General features: G+C 39.2%; 1 protein-coding gene across 1 annotated transcript in view; it reads left to right on the top strand.

Annotated features, from left to right (window-relative positions):
* Positions 1 to 19,363, top strand: part of GNAL (G protein subunit alpha L) — a 222,239-nt gene that overhangs the window by 116,916 nt on the left and 85,960 nt on the right. Inside the window, exon 5 of the mRNA XM_019525230.1 lies at positions 3,170 to 3,267. Coding sequence (XP_019380775.1) covers positions 3,170 to 3,267 — 98 coding nt within the window. The remainder of the gene's footprint in view (positions 1 to 3,169; positions 3,268 to 19,363) is intronic.

The following is a 19,363-nucleotide window of genomic DNA, read 5'->3' as shown; positions in this document are numbered from 1 at the left end:
ACAAAGACGATCAAGGGCTTGGAAAGCAGGTTATACAAGTAGAGGCTGAAGGAATTAGGCATGATCAGCTTGTGGAAACAGTGCTTAAGAGGGGACATGATAGCAGTCTTCAAATACTTGAAGGGCTGCCATAAAGAAGAGGGAAAGCGCCTGTTCTCTCTTGCTGCAGGAATGAGGATGTAGACCAGTGGCTGGAATTTGCAGCAAAGTACATTTAAGCTGGATAGCCAGAAAAACTTCACTGTTAAAACCAATGAGGCAGTGGAATAGATTGCTTAAAGAAGTTGTGGGATGTAGTTTTACATAGGTATAGCTATGCCTATGTTATGCCATGAGTATTTCCCATGCTTCTGGACTTTCTGGTTGCTTCCTCCCCCTCTATATGTGTCAGGGTGTTTTTAAGGCTTTTCACAGGTGGTAGGTGCTGGCTACAGCCAAAGCTGAGGTTTTGACTGGGATGTGCCAATGCTCCTGCTGGGACTAAAGCCAGACATTCCTGCCTAGAGGGTCTTGCCCCTGCACTCAGGGTCAGACCAGTCACCATATTTGGGGTGAGGAAGGAATTTTGTACCATAGGCAGATTGGTACAGACTGTGGGGTTTTTTGCTTTCTTCTATAGACAGGGACATTGCCCTCTACCTGGGACCTCTAGAGCCTATATTGACATTTTATAGAAGCAGGACATTGGTTGCCATGGTTTCCTTGCTTTACCTGTGGCAGGTTAGGGTGTTAGGTCTGTGTTGCATGAGGGTTGACCGCAATAAGTTTAAATGATGTTTTGGATAGGGGTGATCCTGCCTCAGGCAGGGGGTTGAACTAGATGACCTCTGGAGGTCTCTTCCAGACCTACTTCTCTATGACTCCCTGACTATGACTTCTTGCCTGAACAGGATCTGTATAGTGCACACATAAGCATATATTTAAGGATTTTATGTTATGGACAGTAGGAAGGTTTGGGTCTGCACTGAGTTGTATGATACAGCCAGTTGTTTCTGTCCATTTCATCCCTATTTTGAGGTGGTAGCTGCACCAGTGAAGCAGAAGCAGCACTAGTGAAAGAGGACCTCCCCTCTGTGCTGCACAGGACTGATTTTCAAAACTGCATTTTTAAAGAGAGAAAGTACTTCCCAAGGAACAGAGGATGACTTGAATCTTTTAGAGTATATAAAATTTTGTCACTCCTGAAGATGAAAATCTCTGTGGCCCTCAATGGGAAGTCTTCCCCTGTAGTTCTGATCTCCTTAGGAAAGTTCAGTCCCTGCAGCCATGATAAGCAGCTCAGTGACCACTGCAGATGTCATGGAGCTAAGTACACGGTTGGCTGTATCCATAGTAGTCTTTGGTACTGTGGTAGCGACCAGCTGCCCTTCTGAAATTAGGAGCAGCAGTTCCTCTCGTCTATGCAAGTAACTGAGTCCATTAAGTCCACCAGCTTCTGGAAGATCTGTAGTTCTGTAAGGCTAAAGGAGCATAATAGTTGGCAATTCTAAATTTTACATTGACTGTAAAACAGGACCTGTTATCAAAATGACTCAGTCTCTCTAACCTTTGTCAAGACATAGCCTTTTTTTGTTCCCAAAAGATAGACAAGCTCCTCCACCACTGTCTGAGGGTGTATCTACATGGGAAAGTTATGGCACAGTAAGGTAAGGTGTGAATTTACAGCACCTTAGCTTATCTGCACTAATTCCCCATGTGGGCACTCTTCGTGTGCATTAAGGTTGAGGTTTCTTACTGTATTTCAAAATGACCAAAGCTACTTTTCACGCAGGCATCTTAGTATGCACTAAGGAAATCCAGACAGGAGTGCAAAGTAATTGGTGCACTGTAAATTCATTCTGTAGTTTACTATAGACCATCTTTCCCATGTAGACAAGCTTTGAAAATAATCCTGAGGCATCTTAGTCCAAAGAACCACACACACGCACACCCCCACACACATGTGCATAAATACAGAAACTTAAGGTACTGAAAGTAGGGATTTACTGTAGGAATCCTCACAGTCAAGCTAGGCTAATATGAGTGCCTACATCAAGGTATCAATTATTCAGGTTGGCTGTGCCAAAAAGACAGTGCTTTCTCTGGGGGCATTCCTATCTTTTTTAAAAATATGTGGTGGGAGGGAAGTTGAGTTAGTTTGGGTTGAGGACAGGGGTCTTTTATTTATTGTGCATTTCCAGATGTGTAGCTCCCTGATCTCCAGAAGTTGAGACCAGAGTCTTTTGAATATGTAATTCATAGAGGATCTGATTTGTGAGTAGCAACAAGAAACTAATGTACAGAGGGTCTTTTGCTCAGTTGCTGAGTCTTCCGATAGACTGTGTTTCACAGCAAAAATAAAGGTTGTTGCCCTTTGAGATTCTTTTGTAAGATTTTCATGTTCACCCCTTGGGTATTCAGTTGTGTTGTAGAGAGGTTTTCTTACAATTTTAAGTTGGTGCTAACTTACCTTTGTTTGTTTCACACGAGAAGATCCGCTATTCAGACTCCAATATACCAGTGAATTTGATTTTACCTGAAACTGTCTTCTGGCACTGGGATTTGTCAACCCGGTTTTCTCATTTCTAGTTTCCTTTTGGTCACATAGGAGGGAAGCTAAGCTATGTCAGTTTATTTATTTTTATTTATTGAACAGGCAAGTACTCTTTTGGGGAAGGTAGAAAAGCAAAGTATATGAAATTCTTGCACCCAAATTCATACACTGTATGCAAAATTACAGACAAAATTGGGGGAGGGGGTGGAGAGAAAGAAACCATTTTTTTAAGAAGCTACCCTTTGATTCTTTTTCCAAGTAACTTACCTTTAGACTAAAATAATCTATTTTCTCTACCATTCTTGTGACCTAATCATGACTCAGCTATAAACAAAGTTAAAAATTGAGAACAGTTCTAGGCAGCACCTGTAATTACAGTAAATTTCATACGTTGACTTGCATGAATTGTTAAGTCAGTCATTGAGTGTATCAGATAATGGAAACTATACTGGCAGCTGTGTGTACAGTAAATTAAGCTTACTGTGACTTTACTAATTACTGTTCTTTTTTTTCTTCGTTAAATGCATAACTTTTCATTTAGTAACTATTCTAAAAATGAAGATTTCGGAAGAGAAGTTCTTTTTTTTAAATTAAGTCAAGAAATCTTCACTTATTTGTCACATTTGCAATTTTCAGGAATTCTTTGAACATGCAAAAAAGCTCTGGGATGATGAAGGAGTAAAGGCATGCTTCGAGAGGTCAAACGAATACCAACTGATTGACTGTGCACAGTAGTAAGTGTTTATTTTTGTGGATTCAATAACTAAGAATGTAATTATTTATAACAAATCTCAAAAAGATATTTATATTTGCAAAACTTAGGAGTTTGTGGGGCACCAGATAGCTTTCTAATTTTCTTTGTATATATCAAATCTACACATCAGGAGTAATCAAGATTTTATTTGGGGTTTATTTCCTAAACAGCCACATTTTGCTCCTGATATGAAGGTACTAAGGAATTCTAAAATAAAATGTTAGATTCAATGATGTCATGTAAGCGTTGTCTATTTTAAAATATACTTATCTAAAATAATTTTAATGTCATTGGTCTAGATTAGTAATAAAATAACATTAATTAAAGATTCAGAATTGTTTTTTCACTATATGAATAATTTTAAGCAAGGTAAAAATGGTGAGTTGCCATGTTCTCTATCTTATTCAATATTTTGAGATTTTTATCAAACACAATGTAAAATTAAAATATTAGCAGGGCTTTAATATATTCAGCAATTGTTAGCTACTACTTCTTAAAAGAAACGAATAGGCTTAGTATTCTTTTTCATAGTGCTGTAAAAAGTTAAGCAGTAAATGCAAGAACACAAACAATAATTCCTAGAAGGACTGATAACAAATGATTTAGAAAGAGTTCCAGAAGTGAAAATGTAGGTATAAAAATAGAGAACATATAGCACATCCCTCTCTTCTGATGAACAAGGAAATAAATCACCAATACAAAAAGCTACAAAACTCAATCATCATCATTAATTGTGATCTATGAATTAGACTTTGACTGAAGGTGTATATTTAATATAAATGATTGTTCTTGTTTATTTATTTAAACCAACTGCATGGTTGGGATAGACTTAGCTTAGCTTTCAGGTACCAAATGCCATTCCTCAGATTCATAGATGCTAGGGTTGGAAGGGACGTCAACAGATCGAGTCCAACCCCCTGTCTAGGCAGGAAAGAGTGCTGAGGTCAGCCTTCTCTTAAAGACCCCCAAGGTAGGGGAGAGCACCACCTTGGAAGCCCCTTCCAAATTTTGTCCACCCTTACCATGAAGAAGTTATTTCTGATATCTAACCTAAATCTGCTCTCTGTCAGTTTGTGACCTTTGTTCCTTGTTACCCCAAGAGGCACCCTGGTGAACAGAGCATCTCCGATTCCTTGCTGTGCCCCTCTAATGAATTTGTAGGCGGCCACAAGATTACCTCTCAGCCTTCTCTTGTGGAGGCTGAAGAAGTCCAGGTCCCTTAGTATCTCCTCATAGGGTTTGACCTGTAAGCCCCTAACCATATGTGGCTCTCAGTATGTATGATAAAGTACAGTCAGTTTTGCTGATGGTTTCATCACACTGGCGACTCATGTTTGTCTTGGAGTCCACTGTGACTCCGAGATCCCTTTCCACTTCTGTGCTGCTGAGAGGGTTACTTCCCAGCCAGTAGATGTGCTGGATGCTTTTGCGACCTAGGTGCAGCACTCTGCACTTGTCCTTGCTGTACTTCATCCTATTGTGTACTGCCTGCTTTTCTAACCTGTCCAGGTATCTAAGAAAAAAGGCAGGTGCAGCCTACGTTATATAGAAGATGGAACAAAACCCAGCGGGAAACTATGCTGCATTTTTATATTAGCAACACCAGTACCACAGATCTGTTGTACACCTGAGTTGCTGTTCTTCTGTTCTTTCTTCTCCCTGTATCTGGACTCAGTGCTATTGGCTCATTTCTTTTCTCTCCTTACATTGATTTAAGCGTGGGAAAAGAGAAGAATTCAGCAAACACAAGCACATCACACATGGCCATCAGCTAGAACAGCTTATAGATAAAAAGAAACTCAGTTGACCTCATTTGGTACAGCTGGCCCAAACTTGGGCATCCCTTATTTACATTATGAAGTCTGTTCATAACCCAAATTGGCTGGGAACAAAAAAGGTGATTCTGAATAATAAAGCAAAGTCTGACAGATGGCCCTAAATTCATTATTTGTATTGCCTTTCCCTTCAAGACAGTGACTTGTGCTGTCCTTGTTGACAGGTCCATACTTGAATATGTCATGCAGTTATAATTAAATAAAGGTGTAAAATATAGGAAATTAGATTTATAACAAGATTATGTAAGATAAATGCATGTAAAGCTTACTTAACTGTAAGCAAGTAATATAAAGCTTGCTTACAAATGCTATGTGCTCTTTCCCCATCCTGCTTGGGAAAAGGGGCAGGAAGGAAAACAAAATTAATCTGTGAATATTTATTGCCTTTCCATTACCTCTGTCACTACTGTGTGCTAGTGATACATATACATATATGTACCCTATATATATGCTATACCATATATATATTATACTGTATGACAGTAGCAGCTACTTTATTTGTAGAAATATTTGGGCACCCAGAGTCTGTCTTAATTTAGAAAATGTACGTGTATTTTCCAGCACTTTATAAAGATACACAAGAGATTCATACTAAGTACCACACTTTTGTCTATGGCCTGAATAGATCTCCTTTTGAACCTATTGATAGTCGTCTTGAATTGGCTAAAAAGGATAAGAACATAAAAGATGTCATAATAAATCAGACCACAAGCCCCGTATTCTATATCTCTCAGTAGCACAGAGCAAAGGCTATGGAGAAAGGTATTATGCAGGGCCTATCCACATGGATCTGTCCTTGCCCTTCTTCCAGCATTTAAAGGCCTAGAAAGACCTAATTTGGAAGACCTTCCACCATAACATTTAATCCCCACTGATGGACCTGTGCTACGCAAATTTATTTTATCCTTTTCTGAACTTGGTTGTCAGCCCCACAACCTCCTGTGATGATGAGTTCCACAATATGAAACTTTTTCACAGTGTGAAAAAGAACTTCCTTTTGTTCGTTTCTGACTCGCTTCCTAATGATTTTCCTTGTATGTCCCCTAGCTCTGGTATTGTGAGCACTAGCAACTATTAAATCTGTGTGTACCCTCACCTCATGTTTTATTATTTTATAGACCTCTGTCTTCTCCCTCCCACCCCCTGCAGTTGTCTTTTCTGTAAGCTGAAAAGTCCTAGCCTGTTTTGTCTCCCCTCATACAGAAGCCCTTTATGCTCCTGCTCTTTGTTTCCCTTCTCTGTACCTTTTTATAATTCTACTATGTCTTTTTGGAGGTGGGGGGAACCAGAACTACCCAAGAACTGTTTTCAAGTTATATGCTTACCACTGATTTATATAATGGCATAATGACACTTTCCATTTTGTTTTCATTCCTTTTCTTAATAATTCCTAACATCCTATTGGCCGTTTTGAACACTGGGGTGAAGTTTACAGACAATTCTCCACAATAACTCCACAATATCTTACTTGAGTAGCAACAGCTAATGTAAAGCCCATCACTGTGTATGTGCATCTTGGGTTATTCTTTCCCAGGTGCAGCACTTGGCATTTATCAACGTCTGCTATTTTTTTTGTCCATTCACTCAATTTTACAAGATTCTTCTGCAGTTCACAGTCAGCTTTGGTTGTTACCACCCTGAATAATCATCTACAAACTGTTCAGATGGCACCACTAAATAATGAGGGGAAGACCTCCCTATTTAACCCACTTTCCCTCTGGAGCCCTTTGGATAACAGAGTGACACAAGATGTCTTTATCCTTCAGCCCTACTCAGTCTCCTGGGCATTAAACATCCCGAACCATCACAAGGTAAAAGGATTGAAGAAAAAAGGGATTCCTGGTCTGTCTCCTAGTGGCCATGCACAAATGGTATTTTCTATAGGTCACTGCTTATGCCTTTTTTAAACATTTAAACATTACAGAATGGGTTGATTGATTTACAGAAATTACTGAATGTTATTAAATTATAAATAAAGTACAGTTTAAAATAATTTAAACAGCCTGGAAGCTTAAATACATTTTAAATACTTAGCTGAATATTTTTTCTTGTGGGAGAAGTATTAATTTAAATCTGCCAGTATTGTAGAAAGGAACCACTGGAATTCATGCTGAAAGTGAGCTACATGGCAGCTCCTTTAGTCCTGCAGTTCCCCTAGTGCTTCTAGTGCAAATTCCAGTGATCCCTAATCATAGGCACTAATAAATAGCTTGGATCCTGGGGCGTGATTCTCATTTATACTGGACTATATATTTACTCTCAATTTAAAGCCCTTTTAGACTGCCAAAGTGGGGTAAGTGGATGTCAGTGTAAATGAGAATCAGGGCCCAGCCACCTGTTTATTTTAGCTTTTATTCCATCATTCCCCTTCATATCTGAACTCTACTTGAATAACTGTCACTTTTAGCACATAGCATTGGATTTATGGCAAATTTAAAAACTGTGACCAATATCTATCCCCTTTGAACAGCTCTGTGTATATCACAAGCAAAGCTTTGAATTACTTCTGCCACTAACTACAAAGTTATGGAACATATGTACAAGCTGAGCAATGTATTTCACAGCTCCATACTGTGTTTTTTTTTAATAAACTACTGTAAATTTGTGATGTTCTATGAAATGCATGTCTCTAAAGCAGGAGGTTATTCTTTATTCTGCCTTCTCTTTTCCTGTGTTCTGGGCTGAAATGTGGGGGGTTTTTTAAATTAAATATCTTTATGTATAATAATCTCCTCCATCCAATATCCAAACACATGCAATCTTGGCAAATAATTGTATTTTAGGAGCCAAAATCTAATTTCAAAGATAAAATACATATGAACGCATTAAAATCTGCTTCAGTATTTGGCATTGTTACCACATCATATTTTTCAAGGTGGTGATGTGCTCTGTTATTAGTGATTAAAATATTGTCCTGAAAGTGCATAAGACTCACTTGCTTATTGTTATTCTACTTTTTCCTCTACTTTTACAACAGAAGGAAGTTGGGAAATGTTCACTGATTCTCCGGTAATATGATTTCAAACATATACGTGGGTACTCTGATATTTTGCAAACTTAAATCTTATGACAGATTCACAGGGTTCTAAATGAATGCTGTACATGAGCTGACCTGTCTAGAACAAAATTAGTCGTTATTAATTTTGGTTATTAAAAATGTTGCACAGTACCTGGATATATTAACAGGTCTACTGTTAATTGAAGAGTTTTGTAAAGGCATGCCTTTCTAGGAATCCAAAATTTCTCACAATAAGTTTTGGTCTGGTTCTGAAAGGGAGCATCCCAAAGTAACTTAGTGACTTGTAGAGCCAGCTGAGTGACTCTGTAAGTTTGGATGTATGATTTAAATAAATTAGGGCTCCTATACGCGTGCAGGGAGGCTACTCCAGCACGCTGTAATTACAGCACGTCAGAGCAGACTCAGTCAAGTCTGCTGGAGCGTGGTAATTACTGTGCTCCAGCAGACTCCAGCATCACACATAGCAGCATCCCTGCATGGAAAAGTGGCGGTGGGATGCTTTAAAGCTTGTTTGATGAGCCACACCACCGTTCAAAGTGCCACACCACTGTTTTTCAATGGATGCTGATACACGTGATGATCTGGGAGCTTTTAATTAGCACAGCTCTCAGAGCTGCACTAATTAGAGAGCTACCCAACACACCTCCCAGAGCACAGTTATAAATGCCCATAATTAATAGAAGCCCGGGTGTTGGATTCCCTGATATATTAATAGCATGCTGCAGGAGTAATTAAGCTGATAGTGATAGATTGTAACCAGTTGACTCCTCAATAGATTAAGTGAAAGCAGTTCATCTCACTCCAGTTCAAGTGAACAGTTGCTCAAATCGCAGACCACCCTACCACTACGTCCCTCTCCCCAGCCATCTGGTACAGGACTAATGGTAACCACAACCTTTAAAAACAGATCCTGAGGGAAACATTGGTATCATAAATTTTGGACAGTTATTCAAAGAAACATACTTAGATCTTTTGAAGCAGTACAGTATACCACAGGAGATATTTAAAATCCCATTATTTCCAATGTCAGCAGATAATTCACTTCATAAGTTTTAACCAACTTTTTGTTTATACAATACCAAAAAACAAAACATTATGAATTTTTTTAAATGTAATTATACAAATTACTCATTTTTGTGTGAGATATTTTTACTCTTTGGATCTCTAGTCATTTTCTACAAATATTAATAATTCCTTATTCAAAATCTAAGCAATGTTGGTTAATTCTAATTGATCTCATGCCACATATTTTATTGTTCAGTGCCTTAAATTTGATAATCAGAAATAAGGCTGGAGGATGTCCCTTGGTGTCTTGACTTTCTTAGAGAAAGGTAGAAGTTTACAGAGCAAAGTAGTACATTAGAGAGGGTTTGCCAACCTTTGCTTCTTCTGTCATTCATATTAAAATAACTCTGTGTACGCGGGTGTAGGATGTGCACTGGCTTATTTAATTGCTAGGATTTCGATGAGGATTTAGAGGAACACTGACCAGTTAGCTAGTGTTCTGTCCTGTATTAAAAGTGCCACTCCCATGATATTGAACTGTGCAAGCCTTAACTTGCCAGTTTAAGCTATGTACAAATGTCTGCAGAACTAAAGCTTGATTCTTCAAGTGTTCAGAGAAGCAAACACAAGAGGATTAAGCTTGATCACAGTTTCCTGAATTTGCTGTTTTGTCAATGATTGTTAGACTTCAATTGCCTGAAGCATCTTTTCTCAATGATATTCTTTTTTTAAACTGATCCCTCTCGTCTTTGCATTTAGTAAAGGGGTGGATTATTTCATAGATTTCATAGATTTCATAGATTTAGGGTCAGAAGGGACCTAGTAGATCTTCTAGCCCGACCCCCCGCCAGGGCAGGAGAATAACAAAACCCCAAAACAAAAAACGGGACTCAAATGAGTCCAGCCAGGTAGGCATCCAGCCTCTTCTTAAAGACCCCCAGTGTAGGGGCCAGCACCACTTCCCTTGGAAGTTGGTTCCAGCTCCTAGCCGCCCTAACTGTGAAGTAGTTTTTGCGGATGTCCAATCTATACCTCCTCTCCATCAACTTGTGCCCATTACTCCTTGTTATGCCAGCGGGCGCTAGGGGAAACAGCGTCTCCCCCAAACCCTTCTGGTCCCCCCTAGTGAGTTTATAGACGGTCACCAGGTCCCCCCTCAGCCTTCTCTTGTGGAGGCTGAATAGGTTCAGGTCCCGCAGTCTCTCACTGTAGGGTCTGCCCTGTTGTCCCCGGATCATGCGGGTGGCCCTCCTCTGGACCCTCTCCATGTTGTCCACATCCCTCTTGAAATGGGGCGCACAGAACTGGACACAATACTCCAGCTGTGGCCTGACCAGCGTCGCGTAGAGGGGGAGGATCACCTCCTTGGCTCTACTCGAGATGCACCTGTGGATGCACGACAAGGTCCGGTTAGCCCTGCCAACCATGACCTCGCATTGTCGGCCCATGTTCATCTTGGAGTCAATAATGACAATTCATTCATGGTGTTTCACCTCCTCCATGCAAAGCAGCTTGTTGCCCTGATAGGACCAACTTTCTTGAGCAGGGTTAGCATATGGCACCTGTTGATGTCTGTCTTCATATTGGAAGAAGTCAAGCAAAGATTATTGTTCAAGTGATTGTGCACATCAGTGATTCTCAGCCAGGGGTAACCTGAGATGCTTTCAAGGGTGCCCCAAGTTGCCACATAATGTAGCATTATTAGGTGTACAAACATGATTCACAAGATAAACTCAGAGATTTCAAAAAGAATCTACAGTGTGAAAACTATTCTGACCTGTTTTGGTCTGAGTTCTTTGCAACAAAAATATTGCTCTATTAATTTTCTATAATCAAAAACGTGAAGACTAGGAGGCTGGCATTTTCTGAGGGGCGCCTCGAGTCTAAAAGGGTTGGAAACCACAGGTCTACAAGAATTTCATTTCTCTTGTGTATATGCCTCATTGTGTGCCACCATAAGAGTACAAGGGAATACTACAAGATTCCACGATAGCAAGAGGTTGTCTGCAACACAACAGGTTTAGTACTATAGTAGACTTCATAAGCTAGCTTCAGATTTCTCCTCATGATTGAAACAGTCTACTTTAGACTTTTTAGCTTCCTGCAGATATTATGCAACTTACGCACAATATAGGTAAAGTCTGGCAAGTCTGCTTGAAATCTTTGTCATATGAGGGTCCAGGTTCCCCAAGAAATCATCTCATTATTAAAACAAGCGGAAGAGCTCTCTCCCCAAATATACAGAGGGGCATTGTTTTTAACCCTTCTGCCCTCCAAGACACTGGTGACTGATGCTGATGGACTTGAACCATCTTCAGGCTAAAGGTCTTGGTCCTCCAAACAGAATTAATATAAATGTACTAAAGGTCACAGTTATCTGGCTAGCCTGTACAAAGACTGTCCTAGTATAAAATGGTGTTGTAGTCCAAATCATGATATGCAGCACAACATGAATGTTTCATGTCAACAGACAGGAAAAAATGCAATTTACCTTTGCTTCTTTACAGTAAAATAGTTTGCCACTGAACCTGAGGTATACCAGATCATAGCCAAAGTTCTGCATCTACCAGACTTTCAGAATGTTGCAGCAGACCAGCTCAGTATATAATTCACAACCGTGAATGGAGTGTCAAGGACTCCATCCTAAAGCATTTTCCACAGAAGGAGTCTCCTGACAGAAGTGCAAAGGGTCAGATACTTGGCTCAAAAAGGAAGTCAGAGCCCATATTCACTTTCTTTCTCTGGTAAACTCCAAGAGTAACGTGTACCTATCCACTTATTTTGTTAATACCAAGAGTCCTTACAAAACTCAGGCAAGGATTGTGTACACACATTCAAATAATCTGGGAGAATTCTCCAAGGTTTCTTATGGTAGAAAAACTTACCCAGAGCCATGTGTACAGATATTTGAATGATAAGGCTCTACGAAGTGGAGAGCTTTCAGTGCTGACACTGTGCAACTGGGAGGTGACCTTGTGCACCCATCTCAGTATGCTCTGCAGACTCCCTTATTCTGCCTGGCAACAGATGGCAGCAGTACATAGGGCAGTCCTGACTGGCTAACTGAGACTGCCCATGGTCAGCCTGTGGTATCAGCATATACAGACATTTGCTCACTCAGGAGAAACTCTCCTGGAAGTGGCTTAATCCTGGTTGCTCTCAGATTATTTTTTGCCTAGAATAGCCATATTTATTCTGGGAGAAAAAGCCTGAACATCTGTACACTTATGATTTCTTCTGGGAGGACAGCAATTCTCCCAGGAGAAACTGCAAGTCTGTACAAGGCCAAGGGCTCAGCAGTAATGATCATGTTAGCACTGACTTGCTTTGGTGCTCCAACCTAACAAACCTGTCCACTTAACCCTGTTAACATTACCTGTGTTACATGGCATAAACCAAAGGTAAAGGCAGAGTCCACAACTCGACCTAGCATTGCTACACTTCCAAGTTTGGGTGCTAGCTGATTGCATAGCACAGAAAAACAGCTGTTCTGTTAGAATGCCATGAAGCTACAGCCAAATGGAAGAAATTATTTAAGAAAGATACCACTACGTGTTTTATCTAAATGCTATAATTCCTGCAGAAGACAGATGTTGCTTTGCATAATGGTCAGGGAAGCTGTGCTCAAACCATTTAACATGCTTTAGGCACTGTTGTGACATTTATATTTTCAGCTGTAGTAGTGTGAACAAGGCCTTGCACCAGCTGGGGAACCGCAGGAATGACCTCCCTCTGCTGCCTTTCCCCCCTCCCATTCTGAAAGCAGAGAGCACTGACAGAGAGTTGTGGCCATTGCTATGGGAACCGGGCTGCAGACTCCCAGCCTGCAGCTAGATTTCCCTCCCCCCTAGAACCAACAGTTGACTTCTGTTTGATCTGGGGTAATGTTGTAACTCAGAACACTTTGCAGAAAATGTTCTGAGTTATACCTGGGAGATGCACTTCTGTCTAATCCCAAAAGGTCAACCTAGAACACTTATTTCTGTGTTTTTTTCCTTTAATTTTAAAAGTGCTTAAATCTTTTTTTAAGAGGATAATTCACTTAATGGAGAATATTCATGACAGAGAGGTAGATAGGCATGTTAGACTGAAGTTAGACAGAAGGCAGCACAGTTTGTACCTTGTAGAGTAACTAAATCTCATACATATAGCGCGCTTTCTGATTTAAGTAAGCTCAAGCTCACAAAAGCTCATGCTATACATCTCTGACTTAGTCTATAAGGGCATTTGTACATGACATGGGGGTTTATTCTCCCTAAATGGAAGTGGTGTTTTTTTAAAAACACTGCTTCAATTTAGGGTGAAGTAAACCCCCATGTCATGTACACCTGTGTCCGCCTGATCTTTACCTGACTCTCCAGTAGCAGGGAGGGGAGAGCAAGCTGCTGGCGGGCAGAACAGTACCCCAAATGCAAAGGGGGCTGGTGATTCCCTCTGTGGCAGCGGCGGCCCCACCCCTAGGCAGCACCTTCCTGCAGGCACCCAGCTTGGCAGTCCGGGGGGGCACCACAGCCGTGGAGGGAAGCACCTGGCCCCTGCGCAGCTCAGGCAGGCAGGCTCCAAGGGGGGAGGAAAAAAACGAAAGATCAGGCTCTCCGCTTTTTATTTTCCTTCTGTACAGCCTGCCTGCCTGCATGGGCTGCCTGCATAGCCCCTGAGCCGCACAGAGTCCAGTGCTTCCCTCCACATCTGTAGGGTAGGAAACTAAAACTCCTCAGAGGTGTTTTAGTTTGCAGCTCCCTAAAATCATTTGCTGTGTCCCAAAGTCATTTAAGGTGCATTATGCCGCCACATGTGCTACAGCGGCTGGAATTAACGTGCAATACAGCGCCAAATATGCAAACAATAATGCCATTCAAGCAGTACAAAAGGCATTTAACCTGCTTTAAGCCCGCTGTAAAGTGTCATCTACAAACACCCTAAGGTGCAAATCTGCCTAGCCTTATGCATGACAAAGTTAGTTAAACTGGTGAATTATAAACCAGTGAAATTCTACTAATAGAAACAGCTACACACTCTTAACTTGGTGACCAGTCATTAATATGGGTAACATAAATACTTTCCTTCTGAGAGAAACGATTCTTGAATTAATACAGTAACATTTTATGCTAGTTAAGTTTGTGATACGTAAAAACAAGGATAACACATTTTTCTCCTCTCAAAAGCCCTCTTCTTGTTTTTATATAAACACCCGCTGTAATAATGACAAAGATTTTTCTTCTCATGGTTGGTCATATGGTGATAGGGTAGTTTCCAATTATAGAAACTCAGCAGGTAGACAAGAAGCAAATCTTGTTTGGCCACTTCATAAGCAAATTCTTTCTACTTCATTGTGTTTTCAAAACAAAACCAAACTTTAACAAACTAGAAAAATACTCTTTATAGATAAGAAAACAGAAGTGGATGACGAATATAAAGTAATAACTTCATCCATAAAAATGAACCTAGATCAGTGTGACACACTGAACTTTGCCTCAACCACCTCTGATAATAAGGTGCTTGTTATTACAGCTTCTAAATTAAAATGAGTTTACAATGTGTAATTTTTATTGTAAACCAAGTGTTAGACCACTATCTTGAAAAACAATCATTTGGTTTATGAAACGTATGCTTAAAGCTTTTCAGAAATGGAGCCTATAGTAATTGTTCCTGATTTTTCTCTCTTACCTGTATAAAAAAATAAAAAGATTCAAGATTCATTTTAACTTATCTTGATTTCACATGTGCTTTTGGTACCTAGGTGAAAACATCAACAATTTACTTTATAGTTTTGAAATAATTCAGTTAACTTATAAAGTGTCTATTCAATCATTGAAAATTCATTTGAAAAGGGTTTTTTTTTCCTTCTCAACTGTTATACTTAGAAGGTACTTTTGGCCTGACACCCATGCCATCAGCCATAATTTATGTGCTCTCATATTTTCCCTCCCTTTTTTTGCATGAGCATCTTTTCTCTTTGTTCCTGCAAAAATTAAAATTTAACGTCAAGTGAAAAGGCCTATACTATCAATGAATCAGTGACCATGATTAGACTCGAAATAAACTGAAAAAGCAGAAAAATATAAAATATTATCTAATTGGCATTATTGTATTTACTCAAATATAAGATGACCCCCCCAATAATTAGATTCTATATATGGAAAATGTATAAATTAGTCATAGTTTTCTAGGTATAGAATCTAATTATTGGAAGTTTGCCTTGAATTTCACCCCTCCTACTGTTACAATAGGGAAAATAAACTGGGGGGGGTCAGGTAGCCCCTTTTCTCTCTGCTTCCCCTCAACTTTTTCCCCTAGCAGCACCTTCCCCCTCTTCCTCCTATCAAACCCAAGTTTCCCTGAGCACATGGAAATGAGGAGCAAATTTGAAAACAATAACCTTGAAATTAAACAGGGCTGAAGCAGTTTACACATAGTGCCCATGCACTTAGTTTATCCAAAATTGATGCATGTTAGCTTTTTTTGAAACTGTTGCAAGTTTCAGCACAGGTACTCCATAAACATACTTTTTAGCAGCACTTTGGCACCTGCTTATATGGAAGACAAACTGTGAATAATATTAGTCCAAAGCCAAAGTTTTGTGATTTACCACATAGTTCATTGGGCTGGACCTCACCAGAGTCAACAGCATTTCAAACCATGATGATTCCACAGCTCACTACTGCTCAGTATGTGCATGTACTCCAGGTACCCCCTACAAAGGATCCATGTGCTCACTCATTCTACTCATGACTGGAACTGGGTGTTCTTGTCACAAGTCCTGGAATGTTCCAAAAATGTATGTGAGGATGAGGTGCACAACAACCTGGTCTGGCTTCACCTCATGGAGGGTGGAGCCACATTAATTATGTGCCAGACTGAGAGAGGGGCCAACAAAGGGATTCTGGGTGAACTGTATGCAGTGGCGTGGCTCACTATGACTTGAAAAAGAGTCGGTAGTGATTGAGACTGACCATCTGTAAAGGGAGAATTTCATTAAAAGTTTAAGGAAAGTCAAACTCAGTAGACTAAATAATGTAATAGTATAAAATAGCCCCCTAAATTTCTGGTGCTCCCACATTCTCTTTCCAAACACTCAAGTAAAAGTTATTACTCATAAACAGATTTTGTTACAAAGGCTAGCTTATAAGCAGCAGAAGACATAGCACTTTTTTCCCACTAGAGCATAGAGAAAAAACTACAGGGAAAAAAAAATCTGTATTACTTTACAGAAATGCATATACTTGAAAGTAATTTTCAGATGAATGTATTAAGGTTCTATACTATCAAAAGAAATTGGAGAGGGTAGAATAAATACACCTAATGCATAGAAGATTCTTACCATTCTGAAAAATAAAACAGACCCATTTTAGTCATATATATTTTGATTCTTCCACTTGAATGTAAAATAGTCCAAAGACAGAAAAACAGATACATGTCAGTTAAGTTGGCAACATGATCTGCCACCTCACTTTCCAATTTGCCTGACAAATTTTGAACTCAAGAGTCCAGACAACTTTTATTTCCAGTGTTGTGCTATTTGAATAGATTTGAAGATGCTGATAAAAATCAAGGATTTCCATCAAACAATTCTGCAGTGAAAATTATCCCTCATAATTTAACTAACATACGTGCTGTTAACCCTCTCTTTACTTATAGTAGGGTAACAATTGTTTTGTAGGATTTTCTTTGCTACTCCTGATTCACTGGTTTTTCTTGCTCACTTCATTAGTAAGATTATATAGCCAAGTAAAAAGGCCATGCTTTGTTGGAACAAAGTTGGAGGGGGCTGGTGAAAGGTAACAGATCCAAATACTGCATTAAGATTAAAGAATCACAACTAAGACAAAACTCTGGATTCTCTGAATAGCAATATGTTTTTGCTTTCAACAGTATTTTTGTATTCTCATGAAAAACACCAGCATTTATGAGGCTCATGTGCATGAGAAAAGTCCAAAGTTGAACTCTACACCTTTTTATTTATTTTTAAGGAAGCTCCATCAACTCGAAATGTTATGCCTGTTATTGTTACAAATAAACACTCAATTGCTATATTGCATTTACTTGAATACAACATGAGGTTTTCTCCTCCAATTAGCATGAAGAAGAAAGCCCTTCATGCTATAATCACATACAATGAAATCTCACTAAAACACTGTCTATCATTAAACTGCTGTCAAAAGAAGCGTGTACTCAGCAACGGAAACCAGGTATGAGGGCAATTCAAATTGATCACTGCACACCACTGAGTAATAGTAAACGAATAGTCAAAAGAATCAGATTTCTGCACACTAATCATATTCTGCATATTGAATGTCTACTCTACATACATCACCTTGATTATATTAGGCTTTACTAGAAGGTTGGGGTGCTTTGGGGCTGTTTTTCTAAATTATTGCTCACCAACAGATTTGAAAAAAGAAAGGTGGTACAGTGTAGAAACTGAAAGAGACAAAAATAAAACAACGGTGTTGGGAAAATGTCAGCACTAAGCCCCTGTACTTGGAAAAAGAATGAAAAAGAAATTTTATACCTCAGACTAAACCAAAGTAGGGTCTTGGTATGTTCTGTTAGATGGTTTTAAGATAATTCAGATAGTTTGAGAGTGTCTTTTTCCTTGCCTTAAATTAAATTTTGCCTGCTTAATATAAGATAACAATAATGCTGCCAAAATACAAAAAAAATGTTTATTTGGACTTAAGGAAACCATTTCAGTTGTTCCTGTTGTAGAACTACTATTATTCCACTTCCTTGCACTCTTTTCTGATTTAATTAGGAAAGTTTATTATAATAGATTTTTTTAGACAAAGATGAAGTTTAGATTAAATAGGACTGTCTATAGGGAAAGAATTTACAAATGTGATGATTCAATGGTTTCGCTGTTTGGCGCACAAAATCCATTCTGACAACCTGTGATACCCAAATCTCTTGTGATATACATCCCAACCATCACCACTGAATTCATTTATCTGAGCATTAATTTGATCTTAAAAAATAGACTGCACACAGATTCCAAAATGTGTACAGGAAGTTTTAAAACTAAAGATGAACACCCATTCCAGATGATTTGGGGCTTTTCTGGAGAAACTTTTAGCTTTTACTTTCCCCTTCTTCTCATTGACTTAAAAAAAGAACCCATTAAGCTATATCACAAGGCTGGAATTGGTTTAAGTATGACTCGACTCCAATTTTTTTATACTTTTTACTGCTTTGTGGGATATTGTGAATATACATTTTTGATTCTCTGCTTTTATTTTTTATCCATGTAATGGAAAGTTCCACTGCCTCACTTATGTCTCAGGAAAACATTTGAAATTCATAAATTCTATACCCTTAAAATTGATTTTCTAATTTTCAGATTATAGAAATTTTGTATAATTATACTTTACCTCATCTAAATTGTTTCCAAAGAAAATTAAATGTAAATGATCAACATAGAAATAATTTCTGAGACATGAACTATTTGCTGGCATAGTTTTGAAAAAAAGAAGATAGTGGAATGTAGAAGTTGAGAGAGACAAAAATTAAACAACAGCATTGGAAAAATGTCAGGGCTAAGCCTAGCTAAGAATGAAAAGAAAATGTAGTCCTAACTGACATAGCTACATCAACAAAAGTCCTAGTGTATACATAGCCATATTAGAAGAACAGTTTGTTTTTTTTGTTGGGAGAGGTGGTTTGTTCATTTGTTTGTTTTGGCGTTTTTGAGTTGTGGTTGTTGGTTTGTTGTGGTTGTTGTTGTTTGCCATTACATCTTATTTTGTCAGGAGAACTGGAAGAAGTTATAATCTGTCTTCATCAGGGCTAAGTACAGACAGTCAAAAAGCCCAAGCTGAATTGATTCAGTTTTTGCAGATTAGTCTAAGCTGCAAAGATTAAACCAGTGAGCAAATGAACAAATATTCATGTTTGATTCAGGAAATGGAGCCACGTGCCTGCAGTGTCTCAAGCCAGAAGATGCTAGAGCACAGCTCTCTGGCATGTAGCCAGCATGGGCTGTGTGTTCACTTCCTCTTCTTGCTGTCCCCAAGGCCTCTGGGATTTGTAGTCCAGACTCACAGCAGCAGGACTCTGCAGGGTTGCTCATCATTCCCTCTTTCTGCTTCCAGATGTCTCTAGAATTTGTAGTCCACAGTCACAGCCAGCACTAAGTAAGCAGAACAGGGGAGCTCCATACTTGGGGAAAGGGAAACTTAACCCCCCTCCCTGGCCCAGACCCCAGTAGGGGTTTGCCTGGG

Source organism: Gavialis gangeticus, unplaced genomic scaffold, assembly GCF_001723915.1.
Source record: "Gavialis gangeticus isolate Ggan-Ray unplaced genomic scaffold, GavGan_comp1, whole genome shotgun sequence".
In the NCBI taxonomy this organism is placed as follows: Eukaryota; Metazoa; Chordata; order Crocodylia; family Gavialidae; genus Gavialis; species Gavialis gangeticus.
Note: the sequence above shows the minus strand (reverse complement) of the source record. Positions and strands in the feature narration are given on the sequence as shown.